The sequence below is a fragment of the Dermacentor silvarum genome, chromosome 7 (genome assembly GCF_013339745.2).
Source record: "Dermacentor silvarum isolate Dsil-2018 chromosome 7, BIME_Dsil_1.4, whole genome shotgun sequence".
NCBI lineage: Eukaryota > Metazoa > Arthropoda > Arachnida > Ixodida > Ixodidae > Dermacentor > Dermacentor silvarum.
Window position 1 is genome coordinate 5,531,003 of NC_051160.1, and position 15,942 is coordinate 5,546,944.

Sequence of the window (15,942 nt, forward strand, 5' to 3'; positions counted from 1 at the left end):
CCTTGGCTTCTGAAAATGGTCTCGAGTCCAGTCAGTTTAATGCTGTCCGAAGAGGACTGTGCTGGACATCATAAGAAAAGCATAGGATGTGTTAATTTTTTAGGTCCTGCAGAAGTCGCACGTAGGTGTGTCAGCCATTCCAATACAAAAAAAGTATGCTATTGTGAAGGCAACCCTGATTCAGAGACGCTGGTTTGGACAGGGCCAACTACGACGACCCGACAAGGTAGATATACCTGGTAGCGAAGCTTCCATAGAAGCCCATACGTTCAAAACATAGTTGCTTACCGGCGGTTCATGGGGCTTAGCGCCATCTGTGTGAGGAGGGAACACTCCCGGCGGAAGAAAAAATAATTTGACGTCATATCCGTCAAAAACAGAAGTGACGTCATTTTGTTCTCATAGGCGCGAAATTTGTTTTCGGAGGCCTGCCATTAGAGCTGTATATTCAAATGCCCTGCCATTCGACTTCATGGGCGTTCCGAGTTTTCAGCGCGAAAAGCGATGCCGGAAAAGATCAGCCGTACGGGTGTCGAAATCGCATCGCTGCACAGAACATACTTTCTTAGGAGGCCGACGAACACTTTGGGCGTAGATTGCGTAGAGTGCTCGTCCTTTCGTCGGACGCCAAGCCCGTCGGCCAGCGCTGTTGCACAAAAACAAATAAAGTAAACAAGTATCTGACGGTCGCAACTCACTACTTTTGACTGCACCTAATTCAGACAAACCTCGACATGCAACACAACACATGTGAGGGGGGCATATTGTAAGAGGTGAACTTTACGAGCGCGCCTTTCCACGCACTCCAAGAGTTGCATGGCATTGCAAGTGACAGCGGCGTCAACGCCCGCCGCTATCGATGGGCGCTCTCACGGTGGGCCCTGAAAAAAGGTATTTATTGATAATGATCTAGTAAAATACAGTTGTATCTTTTCTCGCCATGCATATATAAAATGAATTATGAATTTTATTTTCGTTGAATGAATCTAACTGCGTCTCGCTTTAATTTAAACACGGGTTTTTTCTTTCCCAGTGTTTATTCCCCCCAAACATAGTCGCGCTTCAATCGCTGCTCCCATAACCACCCTTGCTGATATCGGTGACAATTGGTTCTGAACCGCTTTTTGCCCGAAGCTTCGCGACCTATGTGGATCGACCTTGGACCCGATACAAAGGGCAGGACCACCATCACCATCAATGTTGTATTGAAGCCTGAAATTCGTGATGGCAGTTGCTGCTTTAAAGAAAGATCAAATCTATGTAGGGGACACTTTGGGGAACTCTGGGACGACCAATAAGTGTGTGCGATAGAATACACACAAAACATTGCATAAGGTTTCCAGCTTCAACGTCAAATTTTGTGGCAACATCTGGTCAAGGCGAGTTAACTGCTAGTGAAAGATAATTGCATTGCATTTTAAAATCAAACTCTGCCCTAAACTTTATATAAAAAGAAAAGTCAGTTTACAATGACAGATATGTTTGAGTGCCACAATAGTTCTATTTTATAAGTTGAATCCTACACAACAGTGGTTGAATGCAATACCACATTTTCGCTCACATTATCTATGCAATTCAAAACACTTAAAAATGCAAGTCTCATGCAAACCGTATTGTGGTGCAGCTTCACGGAACTGATACTCATATTGCACCATTGATAGTGGTGATGCCCAAGCACATAAAATTACAATTGAAGCTTTTTTTTTGAAACAATAACTGTGATATTTTACATAAAGATTCAAGTATTTCAGTAGTGTGTAGCTAGTATTTTTTACAAGCTGTGCAAGCATGGATTATTATACTTTTCATTTTCCACAGATAAGAATCAAAATAACATGCAGGACCAAGATGCACACAAAAGCATTTACACAAATGTTTGATTACACGATGCAGATGCACATGATCAAAAACTATGCCTCCTATAAAGAGACGAGAAAGCAATTACAAAAAAACATTGTGTTTATTGAACTTTTAAAAACTAAGTTTCAAGACGCACAGCGTAAAGGCAAAAACTGGAACTCAAGTCTAGAAAAACGGCCTAGAAAATAGAAAAAAAAAAGAAAAAGAAAACAGCCACCGAAATCTGGCCTCGATACACAGTGCAGTGCTGTAAAAAGCCATTCGCAATACCAGTATACATATATATATATATATATATCATTCACTCCGTTTTCGTCACCGAGACACTATAAGCCAGGTAAAACTTTCATGTCACATCTGTGGTTATTTACAATGGGGCCAGTGTGTGTGAGTGTGTAGACAAGTGTCCCCATTACCCAAATTGGTTTACCCTTTCTTAAAATACGCGTAAAGAGGAATGGTGGCACATAATGCTGAAATGTTGATCTTTTAAAAAGGAAAATGTGGGGGCAAGCATGTCCACGGGGAGAGAAGAAAAAGAAAACTTCCATTTGAGAAACGAAGCGTTTCGTCAATGGGAAATGTGGACAGCGCTTCCACTGCACACAACACATGGTGGCTTCGAAGGCTATGAAAGAATCTTGAGCGTCCATTTCTCGGCGACGTTCACTCCTGGCTTGCGCACCCTTAGAAGCTGCTCCTTCTCTTCGTAAGTAAACTGAAGACTCTGAGTTCCTTTGCCTGGGAAAGAGAAAGTTTGCAAGTCCGTGCTATAGACAAGCTTAGCAAAACAGAATTTTTAAATTTTTTTATTTGAGCTAGTTGGTACTGGATGAATATCAGACCTTTACACGTTACAGAGTAAGGAAAAATTATCAGAATGCAGGAAATAAATAAAAATAAATAAATTTACAAATGTTACTGATAAAATTGATAACAGTGACTGATTACCCATGAAAGTAACCAAACAGTTACTAGACAATGATCACAACAAGTTTATGAACATTGCACAAATGCAGCTATTGAACAATCTGACCTGGCTCTTAGTGCATTCACTGCAGCCCTCCAGGAGTAAACCTTTGCTAACATTTGCCTTTCACTAACCCTTCACCAAGAGTAGCCCTTCAAAATGTTGCTGTGCACTAACAGTTTCCTGTGGCTAACAGCCTGCTGGGCTTACCTGTCTGAACATGTGCATCTTAGGTTGCTGCGGAGCATTCAAGCGCTCAAAGCTGTGTCGCTGGCTTATTATTGAACATTACTGCATACAATACGTAACCTATCAATAATAAAATTTCAGAGATGTTATACATATAATTCATTATGTGCAAGTCTGCACTGAACACAATGCACTGTGGCATGAAAAAAAGTGGCAAGAGAAACAAAGCACTTTGTGTTTTTTTTTTTATGTTCAGAAAGACTTGTATGAATTATACAATATACTTGTATTTACCTGTAGTCAAATTACATGCAAGTAATTACTTGCAGTGTAAGTTTGTGCACTGCGAAGACTAAAAGAGAAAGTGATTAGTTACGAGGTTTTTCTTTGCTGTTCACCATTCGAAGCAATAACATTTGAGAAATACCTTTTGAAAACTTGGTGCGTATCAATTTTTCCTTCAGAGAAAACTCATCCTAGTACAGTTTGTCAAAATTTCTTTCTCCCTGCACAAAATGTGACAACACTGCCACCTCATCTTCACAACATTGCGCTCTGCAGAATGACTGTACAACCCTGAGGAGTATAGAAAGCCATACATGCTTGCATGCTTTAATTTGTTCTTCGCTTTTTCTCCTTATTGATTGAACATTAGTTCGCACAGGAAAGCTTAACCGTTTTCTTTAAAGGGGCCCTGAAGCATTTTTTATCAAAGTCGAGAAATGCATTTGTAGTTAAATTAGACTATTTCAGAAAAACTTTGCTGCAAAATTTACTTCAATGCGTGCAGCAGAAGCGTTCATCATCAGCCTATGTTTATGTCCACTGCTGGATGAAGGCCTTTCCCTGCTATCTCCAATTGCCCCTGTTTTGCGCGAGCCAATTCCAATTTCCACCTGCAAATTTCCTAACTTCATCACCCCACCTAGTCTTCTGCTGTCCTCGATCAACTGCGCTTCCCTTCTCTTGGCACCCATTCTGTGACTCTAATGGTGCATCGGTTATCTACCCTACGCATTACATGGCCTGCCCAGCTCCATTTTTTTCTCTTAATATCAATTAGAATATCGGCTATCCCTGCTTCCTCTCTGATCTACACCGCTCTCTTCCTGTCTCTTAACGTTAGGCCAAAAATTTTTCATTCCGTCGCTCTTTGTGCTGTCTTAAACTTGTTCTCGAGCTTCTTTATTAACCTCCAAGTTTCTGCCGCATATGTTAGCACCGGTAGAATGCAATGATTGTACACTTTTCAACGACAGCGGTAAGCTCCCAGTCAGGATTTGGCAATGCCTGCCATATGCATGCACTCCAACCCATTTTTATTCTGTAAATTTCTTTCATGATCAAGGTCCCCTGTGAGTAATTGATCTAGACAAACGTACTCCTTTACAGACTCTAGAGGCTGACTGGCGATCCTGAATTCTTGTTCCCTTGCCAGGCTATTGAACATTATCTTTGTGTTCTGCATATTAATCTTCAACCCTGCATCGTGGAGGCATCACCTTTCAAGATTGCAATAACTGATTATATTTTGAGTTTATCACTCTAAATACTACTAATTGTTTGACCATGTTTTGTTATCGTTTATTGTACCCACCCCCTCTGTAATGTCCTTCTGGGCCCTGAGGGTACTGTAAATAAATAAATAAATAAATAAATAAATAAATAAATAAATAAATAAATAAATAAATAAATAAATAAAGCCCACTCTTACACTTTCTCGATTAAGGTCCTCAATCGTTTGTTGTAATTCGTCCCCATTGTTGCTGAATAAGATAATGTCATCTTTGCCGAGATATTTATTGATATTTATTTCCATTATTATATGCTGTGGAAACATTTCCCAATTTTGGGCTGCCAAGTTGGGGGTGTGGCCCTTACACGAGTCTATACGGTACAGCAGCCGGAAAGAGTGGGGACAGCCTTCATTTATGCTTAAAGAGAAATTAAAAAGAAGAATAACGTTCCCAGAATAAACATGAAAGAAGACACCGACATTACTTTTCCTTTTCTGGGATTCCTGTTCAATAATTCAATCTGGGGATGACACTGTCATGGTACTAACTAATGTAACTCTGCTGTAGTAGACACTGTAAAACAGATTTCTCTTCTACGAACTGCCGGTGATAAATTACACAAATACGTCAAGTTTAGTTAAATATGATGTACAGTGACGTAGTGATGTACTCATAACTGATGTACTGTTCGGATAGTTCGGACTTGTACTTTGGTCTCAGCAGGCGTATGCATTATTTAATGCATTGAAACTCTTGCTAATTCGGACAAATTTGTTCGCACATCGATTAATTCGGACAACCCCCGCAGCTCGGTGAGCGCGGACCGCCTCAAATGTGCAACGCAAAAGAGCAAAAATAGCGTTAGCGTCCACCAAAACGACGCGCATCACCACTATATAGTCATCAGTGGAAATCGTACGTGAATGACAGCAACGCCAGAACCCTTTGCGCCTATTTATGCCTTTAAAGCGTTTATTCTTGGGTTTACCGCCACGCCGCATAGCATCGCATTGGCCGCGTGTCCGCAGTTTTGTCCGCAGTTGCAGCAAACGGTAGTTTCCTTTTGACTCGGTGCATGCATCGGCCGCGCGCCTTCAAAACTGCAAGGTCGCCGTCCATGATCGCGCCGATAGTGGCCGCGGTTTTGCCCGCAGCAGTTGCAGCAAACAGTAGTTTCGTTCTGACTCGGTGCAAAGCTGTAGAGGATGAGCACCCGCTACATCGTGATGGACGGCGACCAGCTCACTGGCTGAAAAATAATCGGGATGTGCGTGTGGTAGTGAAAAGAGTCAAATAAAGACGTGCGCCGTGGCCACACTGTGAAGGAAGTTGCGAGGCGTTCGCCGCTACGAGCACTAATCAGCCACGAGATGACAAGAACTACAGCTTCCACACTGCTTTCGTACAAAATAGAGACAGGATGTGCTCATTCACTCATTAAATAAAAGCATGTTGACATAGTAAGCACGTATTTATTGTTTTCTTGATGCCCTTGATAATTCAACATTCGGTAAATTCAGCAATTTTTTTTCGGTCCCGTGAAATTCAAATTAACGTTTTACTGTATCCATCTTTGCAGCAGACGACTTGTGGTTGGTAGTGTTGGCACCTGTCTATGCCCTGTTACGATCGGCCACTGGGGTCAGAGAACTTCAAGCCACTCCTGCTTTCCTGTGATGAATTGCTTCAGCTTTGCGAACCTAACCGTACGTAACACTGGACAGACTAGCGGTGACGCCATGCTCAGACCTAACAGCTTCGAAACAAACATGTGACATTGACATGTTTGACGAAGAATACGTGGTTGATTGATGCCACTTGGCCACCGACCATGACGCTGGGACCAAGAAATTCCAAGGAAAGTGTTCTACACCGCTTCCTTAGGGCGGCTGCAAGCCACCGAAGCCGACCGTCAAATGAACCAGCTAATTGCTGGGCCATGCTACGAGTCGAGACGCATCAACTGAGAAAAGTTTGAACCTTCTTGTCAACGAGTGTCCCTCCAGTCTCTGGGGCAGTGAACCGTGTGCAGCTGAGGGTACATCTCACATCGTGTTCAGTGAACGAAGGCGCCTGAGTGATTGTGCACACCCTTGCCCTCAAGGCAGAGCCTTTGGCGACTTCGGATGCCCCGAATGGAGGCAGGTGCGACTGTAGGTTTCCCTGGCCTAGGGATCTAGGGAGGACAGAGCATACTTAAGCGGACTTTTCCAGCTCCTCATAAGTGCTTCAATTCAGTCATTGTAGACTGTTGAAATGCAACGTTCTCTATTCCTCATGTAAATAAACCCAGTACTCTTCATTCTCAATGAAAACCTGCTCCTCTCTTCACCAACGTCCTCAGCGTGAATGAGGCAGATGACGGCGTAGGCCAGCTACACCCTTTTAATATGCCCGAACTCTTGCAGCCCCTGGGCGGTGGTGTATCGACTAACCTTCAGCAGGCATATGCAGCTGCATTAGTGCTACAGTTCCAAGTGCCTGCAACACTTGCATGTTTCCTACTGTACTGTACAAATAGGCAAAAGAGCTTTCAACTGCCACATCCTTTATTAAAGGGCGACTCCGGCGATTTTTCGATGCCCACTGACCTTAATAAAATTTTGAATGTACATTCTCTTTCACACTCTGATTATTTGTGCCAAACGATATGACTGCAAGTCATTTAGCATTCCTGAAAATTTATTTTAAAGATTGGCTGTCATACGAATGTATGACTTTTTACTGGCCACCCTGTGTTTGTGATGTCAGTCTACACCACCACCACTTTGCCCAGAAACAACGAAGCTGGCTCCTTTTTCTACGAGACAACAGCCAACACATCGTTTTGACAGACGTGATAACCAGTGCTTACTCTTCGTCTTGCCACAGCAAAATTCATTGAGCTTGGGAGCTCGTCAGCTTGCTCGCGCGGCGGCGGCGGCGGCGGCAGTGGGTCATAAGCAAATGGCGATCTTTCAGCACTGAAATCACCGCTGCCTAGTTCGCAAGAGCTGGAAAAGCTCCCCGTGTCGTCAGAAGACATCGTCAGCGTCGCTTTTTTGGTGTTAGTACTACGTGTACTGTGTGTTTATATTACGGTAGTGTAGAATCTGACGTCACTCACTCGTCGTAGACGTTACACGAAGCAGCTGCCCATTTCGGTTTCGGTACCACGTTTATTGGTTATTTAAAATTACTGATGAATTTCTAAGCAAATTGAATCACTTTACCAGTGGCTGGACATCAATGTTATTTGAAAATGACAATATTCTAATATTATCAAAAATGCCGGAGTTGCCCTTTAAGGAACAGGATTCTCAGACTTGAAATATGGGAGTCCCAAGAAGCAAGCCTTACTTGTAGTAAGCTGGACATCAGAAGGCCGCGTAGGATAGCCAGCTATGACCACGCGCTCCACCCAGGCTTTTGTCTTGAAGTTCCCTGGGCCCTCCAGGATCCTGTAAAGGAAGGACATGTTGTAGATGTACTGGGTGAGGACTGACAAGGACTGATGCACATCCATACATGTTCTTAACATTTTGCCAATCAGGTTAACCATTACCAATCAACCCTCCTCGTTGGCACCCTAATTTTGTTTTATCCCTCCCTCAGCTTCTTGTGTAAACAGGAACTTCCCCAACACAAAGTTGGCAACAGTGCTGCAGCTGCTTATCACTCGCTGCATTGCTTGGCTTTGCTTGAGTGCTGAGGAATATTTCGGAAGCAGGAATGGTGGTACTGGCACGAATGGCAAAACAGAGTGTATCACCAGCTGACGATAGCAGAAGTGTCAGTGGCATGTGACAGTATTGTTTCTCTCTCTCCCCCTAATTGAATGATAGTTGGTTCAATTGGTTTTACGACCAAAACTAACACAGGGGGTCCAACAAGGCACTGCAGTGGAGGGCGCTGGCTTAATTTTTTACCTCTTCAGGTTCCTTAACGTGCACCCAAATCAAAGTACACAAGCGTTATTGCACTTAGCCCCTACTGAAATGCAGCACCCATGCCTGGGAAGCAAACCATCAACCCGCTGCTCGAAAGCTGCGGCCCAGCTTCACAGTCACCAAGCTATAGAAGCGGGTCCCCCTTCCCCTGATGTAAGAGAGGTGGGAGGAAGGCCTTTCTCATTTGCGCACACAACATGATTATATCAAGTTGTTGCACTAGAGTTATGGCCTTTTATCCCTACAGGTATGCTGGAGTGGGAGTCGAACCCAAGACCTTTTGGCCAGCAGCAAAATTCTGTAGCCACTGAGCCAGTGCGGCAGCTTGAGAAAAGAGAGTTGTGAACACTCACTCGGACGTCAACGTATTGTCTGCAAACTTGAACTTCAGGTACAGCAGGTCTCCCTTCTTGTAATCGAAGGTAGCACCGTCATCAATGTACAGCGTTCCCTCTGCAGCTTTGCCCTGAGCACACAAAATAACAATTTTAACAGCTACGGATTCATCACAAGGACACTGCACACATATGCATCTTTCAAGCACAGGAAAGTGAAACTATCTAACAAGTGAGGGAGTAACAGATGGCACAGAAGAATGTCAAGTAAAAACAGGTTATGATACCAAGTTTTTTCAAACATGTACAGTCGACGTCCGATTTCCCGGACGCCCGAAATTCCGGACATGCCTGATTTCCCGGACTCATCTGTGGCACCGTCAAGTTCCCCATAGAGTCAATGTATTAATTAAAAAGTCCGAAATTCCGGACGCTGATAGCCTTCGCCATCCGATTTCCCGGACTTTTTACTGTTAACCGCCGACCCAAAGTCACCACCGACGCCGCCATTTTGGTTGTTTTCTTATCCTCGAACCCACCATACTCGCATCGCAGGTGTGGCCAGCAGCACCGCCGCACCGCGCCGCGGCTGCCGTAACCTCGAAACCGCACGTGTCAATCCGTTGCCAGCCGTAGCTTAGCCAAGCCAAACCTCACTGTGTTCGTTCGCGTGTTGTTTTGTAGCTCTGCCAGCTCTGCGGTCGTGTCTGCGGTTGATCATTTGCTGCTGCACGCTATCTTCAGTGATCACGTTTCCCGACCTTCAGCATCCACCGAGTTCCTAGCTGTTTCGTGCTGCAATTTTCGTCGAGCGGATTCGCCGTTTACAGCGATGGCACTGACTGCTCCTTCGTCTTCGTCCGCGCCTTTGAACGAACTGCCATCCGCGAAGTGCCCTCCGTGGACGAACTGACAAAGTGACGAACTGCCATCCGCGGACGTTGCCTTCGACGATCTGCGCGCTGCCGGCGTGTCGATTCCAGCCGGGATAACCTTTGAGGGCTTCGCCGACGCTGACAAAGACCTCGAGCTATGTGCGGAGTTGACCGATGACGAAATCATTCGTCAAGTTACGGAGGATTCAGACGACTCCGACACCGGGAACGAAGAGCCAGCTTCTACACAGCCAACGAGCTCGGAGTTGACGCGAGCACTGATGACACTGTCATCGGTGTACAGCGGCAACATGACGTTGAGGCAGATATGATCGCGGGCAAGCGGACCGTGCAAAAGAAAATAAGCGACTTCTTTGCGCCCAAGTGCTGACCTATGAGGTAGCGCCGGCCACGTCGTATTTTTTTTTCTTTTTTTTTTTAAAAACGGCTCTTTTCAGAGCCACCTAAACGATGCATTGGCTGAATAGCAATGAGAATCTTGTACTCCGGCCGTGACCCTCTCCGTCAGCGAAAAATACCTACCAAAAAGGTGCGTTTTCAAGTGCATTCGTTTTTCCGGACTGCCCGATTTTCCGGACGTTTTCACGGTCCCTTGAGGGTCCGGGAAATCGGACGTCGACTGTACATTCATTTTCATGTATTATGTTATTTATAAATTAACTGTGTGACAAGGTGTATTATTATAAAAATTGAGGTTTTCCCCATATTACTGCACAGTACAATCCAGAGTTAAAGGGAACACCTAACTGGTAATAAAGCCAATACAACTCAAGCACTTGTGAGGAAAGAAGAATCAAGAAGAACAAGGCAGTGACAGTAACAAAATAAGGTCAACAGATATAGAAGATAAGGAAAACATTGATGAAATGAAATGTTGTTCTTAATTGAAATGTAGAAATTATGAGAAAAAGGGAAATGAAAGTGGAGAAAAAGGCAACTTGCCATTTAAACATTTCAACATTATCAAACAAAAGAAAGAAAGGCTGATAGGAAGCACTACACTGACATCTATGAAAGAAAAAACGGAACATCTGCGGTCTGGAACGTCTGCGGTCTCTTAAATGCAGGCCCAAGCTTTATCTTCCATCCTGTGTTGGATGGAAGATCTGTTTCCGGGTTGTGTCTCTTCTAAATAGTGCAGAACTTACTCTAGGGACCTAAAAAGTTGCCCTTAGTAACAGAGTGTCTCTTGCAATCATGTCTCTTGTACGGAATGTTGTTAACATGGCAAGCATAGAAAAACCAACCAAACCATTTTCAAATGTCTCTTATAACCAAGTGTCTCTTGTAACCATGTCTCTTAAAGATATTTTACTGTATATCATTTGACTGCAAAATCACACACTGAAATTTTCATTTATATTCAGGTGGTGTCCCTGACAGCTCTTTTTAACATCAGGACACCTCCTCCCACAATAATTCTCGATGTATTATGCCACGAATTTCCAAAAATAATGCGACTTATAAAATCCCACTTCATTTCACCAGCTCAAATGGATGCATCACATTTAAACGTGTTTGTTTACAATGTGAAGCTAGCATAACCATTTTGCAAGGAGATTCTTGTAAACATTCTTTGTACCTAAAATTAATGAAAGAAAGAAAAGAAGAAGAAGAAAGTGATCCTTTCCAGTAATGCAACAAAACTAATTACTCCTGCAATCCCTATGAACAATGAGAACAGACTTGTTTCCAGTAGAGGTTAGGGACATCTCCCCTCATATAAGACATACACATCACACGAGTGGTGCTACTTGAACTTGTGCATTATGTGTAGCTCCTGTATCAGGTGTGCTATGCCCAGCACCTCCTCTATTTTTTCAATTCCAGCCAGATGCAGCCGATCCAACGGTTCATCACCCTCTCTGATCGCCCTTTCCTACTCTCCCCCATCGGCTAGCGTTCGCACGGGCTTTACGGTCGGGGGGGGGAGTACCCAAGGGTGGCGCCTCACGAGGGAAGTTGGAGGAAGTAATCCTGACAGACGCATGAAGCGTCTGCCGCAAACCCTACGGAATGGCAGTGGCGCACACTCAATGGCTCAGACGCAAGCAGTCATACCCTCTGGGTAGCGTCACATCGCGGCAACTCACTGAACTAAGGTGCACCAACGGCTCCCATTGCTGAGTGAGCGATTGCACTGGCATTAAGAAAATAGAGGAGGAGCTGGCTATGCCTTATCTTGTAGTGTGACGCACCAACAAATTCAACGTGCAAGCCCAGTCAACTTGCCTCTTTAGGGAGTGCCACTTGCAAAGTGTAAGGGTCGTCTTTGGTCAATGCGGAACACCGACGGATGCGCTCCTTCTTGGGGACGATGGTGCCGCCTCTTTGGTAGACAGGGATCTGACAAGATGGTAAGAAGCATCCTTTCAATTCATCTTCAACACAGCTCTGCACAACAGCCGTTTCTGAAGTGTCAAGTTAGACAGGCCTTGGACGGCAGGAAGGCCACTGATATAAAATAAATGTTAGTTACATGGAAAGAGGATTAAAAGTACACACATCGTGTTGACATGCTCGAAGCACTAGTCTGTACACTGTGGCCCAGACTTAAAAAGGAACACCTAATTAAGATTCTGCATTGAATTATAGCTGAGATATGTGGTGAATACCTGCACAATATTTTGTGTGCATGAATTTCTTCCCAATGCACAATGTCGGTCACCTTTTTGTGACATATTCAACGAAATATCGCAGTTGTAATGAATTTTAATCATTCAGGCGTTAATTTTAAGGCTAGACCATACTATATGACACCATGCAGAGGAGCCTTTATAAATGTCTATAAATTGACAATAAATATTTTTGTAGCCGATTCTCACATTAAGACATTAAAAATTGCACACATGCTTGTTTAAGGGGCAGCAGCACTTTCACGATTTTAATAAAATTAAGTTATGGCATTTAACAACCAAAAGCAATTTATTGCCCATGAGAGACACCTCAGTGGGAGCTCTGGATTGATTACGACCATCTGAGGTTCTTTACTGCGCATTTATTTATTTCCATGACTCTAGGTGCAGCCTGTAATTTTACAGAATGGCCCAGTTTTGTGACCATTTGCATGAACCTAAGCTCAATTCTAGAATGCACAAAACCTACACGTCAGCATATTGCAGAAATTAAGCTGAAAGAACTAAACGACTACAGTCAAATGGAACCTAACAAACACAGATATAACGAATTATCAGATACTAAAACAATGTTAATTAACTATGTTTGTTGCCTATATCAGAGTGCAACACATAGATGATTATAATAAACAGTGGATATAATGAAGGCATTTTTGTGTCAGATGCGACTTCATTTTAACGAGGTTTGACTGTTACAAAATGCAACTGTTCTGCACAGTAAGCACACAGAATAAGTTTGACATGTACAGTTTAGTTGTTCAACAGACTGACAACCATGCTGCATATTCTCCAGTCAGTGCCTATATGGAAACAGCCGGTGTCTAGTACGCATTAAATTGCATGTCCTTTTGCAAAGCACACTTAGGTGTCCCTCAAGAATTCTAGATGACCTCCAAATTAGTTGCTTAACCAATATCTACAGCTAACACCTTTTTTAGAAGTTCGGGTACAATTGTTTTTATGAGCATGTGACAATGCCAAATTGACATTGTAAATTTTTGCATTGGCTCTAGCAAAAATAAAAGGTGCCGATAACAAAGTGGCTAACTGTCATAAAAGATCATCATCAGCCTATATTTATGTCCACTGCAGTTATAAAACATATATTGTTATAAATACATAAGTTGGAAAAACCTGATCATTACAGCCTAATCTAGCACATAACTAAGTGATCATGCATATGAACAGTACGAGAATAAATGACCAGTAAAACAACCCTCAGTAGACAACCTAATTCAAATGCTCATTTCCTGAATTTGAATTTGACACACACATCGCTACCTTTTACAAAAGAAACAAAAACACCTCGAAAGGATACGAAGGTGAACTATCATAATGCATTGTAGTATCATACCTTGCTTAGAGTGACGGGGATTGAAACTGTACTTAGGCCATCGAACTTCTCCCAGGTTTCCACATCATACCAGACCTGGAACAAGAAGCAAGACAATCATGATGAACAAAACAGCAAGAGAACAACGAACTGTCACGTGGCTTTCAATTCACTGCAATTCTTTTAACAAAACATGTTGCGCAAAGCTTATGACCAGATGTGACTGCGTTTCCAATTCAGGCCCCCACACTAAAGAAATTTTAACTAGTTGCAAACTAAGTTTGCAAGATGTTATTGCAACTTTTCTTTATTATTTTATATAAATATTGACCCAAGTGGGCAATCTGAAATATAACTGCCCGAAAGTGGCCTCTTTTTTCAATGAAACAATGGTACAATACACATCTGCATTGGGTTTGTGTACATATACTTTAAATCAACTACCAAAAATTCGATTTATTTCGAGCACAACTGCCACAACTTAACTTGCATAATGAGAAAGATGTTGGTTTGGTTCTCACGAGTGGCAGGTTGTCTTTTCATCCACTTGCATTTCCTTTTTACTTATTATTTCTACATTTCAGCTAAACACCAAAATAATTTTCCCCTCCGCTTTCCTTGGCTTTGTATGATTGTAACTAATAAAAATTGGGCCTCTCTGTTAATCATTTCATTCCTGCTATTCAAGAGTGAGCGGACCACACACTGAGAGGCGTAACAAAGATTTTTTCCTTCATGTGTTAGCGTGCTGCATCTTTAGTGTCTTTCAGTACATCTTGCCTTGTTGGAGAAAAAGATTCTAGGTCATGAATTGGGACCAACGCCTGAGGGAATAGCTTTAAATGCATTTTCATGCTTCTTAGGCACACACAGACTACGGTATGTGACAAATTATAATAGTCGCATGTCCTGTGAATTTATGAGCACTTTTTTTAAAATTAACTTATTTATTTAATACATACTGCAGACCTCAATGTGGTCCCAACAGGACAAACACATGTTACAAGATATAAAGATAACAGAATACTAAAGTAAAAACACTAACAAAGTGCACGGCACAATAACAAGGTAGGTTAGGTTACGTTCAGTTAGGGTAGCTTTAGTTAGGCTTATTAATGTTAGGCTTAGCTAGACAATTCCATTCAATTAGTGCCTCCTCCAAACTTTCCATCCTTTTACTTCACTTTTGCAGTGCATGGCAGCAAGCCAGACTTTACTTTTTCTATCCTAATTTGCTCCCTCTCTTCTTCACAAAAAGACAAAAGCTGCTTACCTCATTCTCTCCAGGAAAGTAGACGCTGACCTTGGTTGCACCAGCCTCGGTAACAGGGTGGACCAGCAGTGCATTTCCTAACGACAGCAGAGTAACACAAGAGTCGAGAACAGCACCAAAGAGTTTGCATATAAATTGGGGCTATGTATTAATTTGCCTTGGGGCGTGGCTTTAAGGCAATGTGCTGTGAAGCCCAAAGAGGTGTAAAATAAGTATTTCTGGATGGCATTAGCTGGCCAGAAACCGGTGAAGCCATAAGCGACAACAACGGACCACCCTCCGTGACGGCAATTTGCTTCATTATTTCAAAATTTAGTTAATATTGAAATTCAACCTTTCATGCGAATAAGTACAGTTGCCGATGGATTTTTCTTTCACGAAAGTGGTCACAATATATTTACAGTTATCTGGCAATGTAAAACAGGACGTACTATCTAAAACAACATCTAAAACAGGGCACACTATCTCACATGCGCTCAGCTGCGCTGACAGCCATTTGAAGCCCACCCACACATGCTTCATTGTGTTACGGCGAGATCAATCCCCCTCCCCCCCTTGCTCACGTGGGAAGATGACGCTCATCAAGCCATCATTTTTCTCGGCTCACCCTCGTACGCTTTCACTTGTGCCCAAAGCATACAACGCGCGGAGCGCGATAGGATCTTATCGCACTTGGACTTTATATGAAACATGACGCTGCTCTGATTGGGGAGTCACTCTCAGCGCACAATTTGAGAGGTGCATTCGCAAGCAGCCACTTGTAATTCAACCATTTCACCATTGGCTCAAGGTTTCCAAAAATTAAAATTAAATTATGGGGTTTTACGTGCCAAAACCACGATCTGATTATGAGGCACGCCGTAGTGGGGGACTCCGGAAATTTGGACCACCTGGGGTTCTTTAACGTGCACCTAAATTCAAGTACACGGGTGTTTTCGCATTTCGCCCCCATCGAAATGCGGCCGCCGTGGCCGTGATTAGATCCCGCGACCTCGTGCTCAGCA

At 43.1% G+C, this 15,942-nt stretch overlaps 1 protein-coding gene and 1 long non-coding RNA gene across 10 annotated transcripts in view; both read right to left on the reverse strand.

The window, feature by feature from the left end:
* Window positions 1-15,942, reverse strand: part of LOC119457472 (neutral alpha-glucosidase AB) — a 107,499-nt gene that overhangs the window by 36,220 nt on the left and 55,337 nt on the right. For 5 of the 9 annotated variants that reach the window (XM_049670108.1, XM_049670107.1, XM_049670110.1 and 2 more), the window contains 3 exons: window positions 14,939-15,015; window positions 13,687-13,761; window positions 11,947-12,042 (listed from right to left, as the gene is read on the reverse strand). The exons of 2 other annotated variants lie outside the window; for them this stretch is intronic. In XM_049670108.1, coding sequence (XP_049526065.1) covers window positions 11,947-12,042; window positions 13,687-13,761; window positions 14,939-15,015 — 248 coding nt within the window. The remainder of the gene's footprint in view (window positions 1-11,946; window positions 12,043-13,686; window positions 13,762-14,938; window positions 15,016-15,942) is intronic. 2 more of the 9 variants (XR_007467693.1, XR_007467694.1) reach the window with 2 other exon arrangements.
* LOC125946605 (uncharacterized) lies at window positions 1,947-8,942 on the reverse strand. Its single transcript, XR_007467697.1, has 3 exons — window positions 8,819-8,942; window positions 7,876-7,976; window positions 1,947-2,601 (listed from the first exon to the last, which is right to left on the reverse strand). It is a non-coding gene; the product is annotated as an uncharacterized LOC125946605 (long non-coding RNA).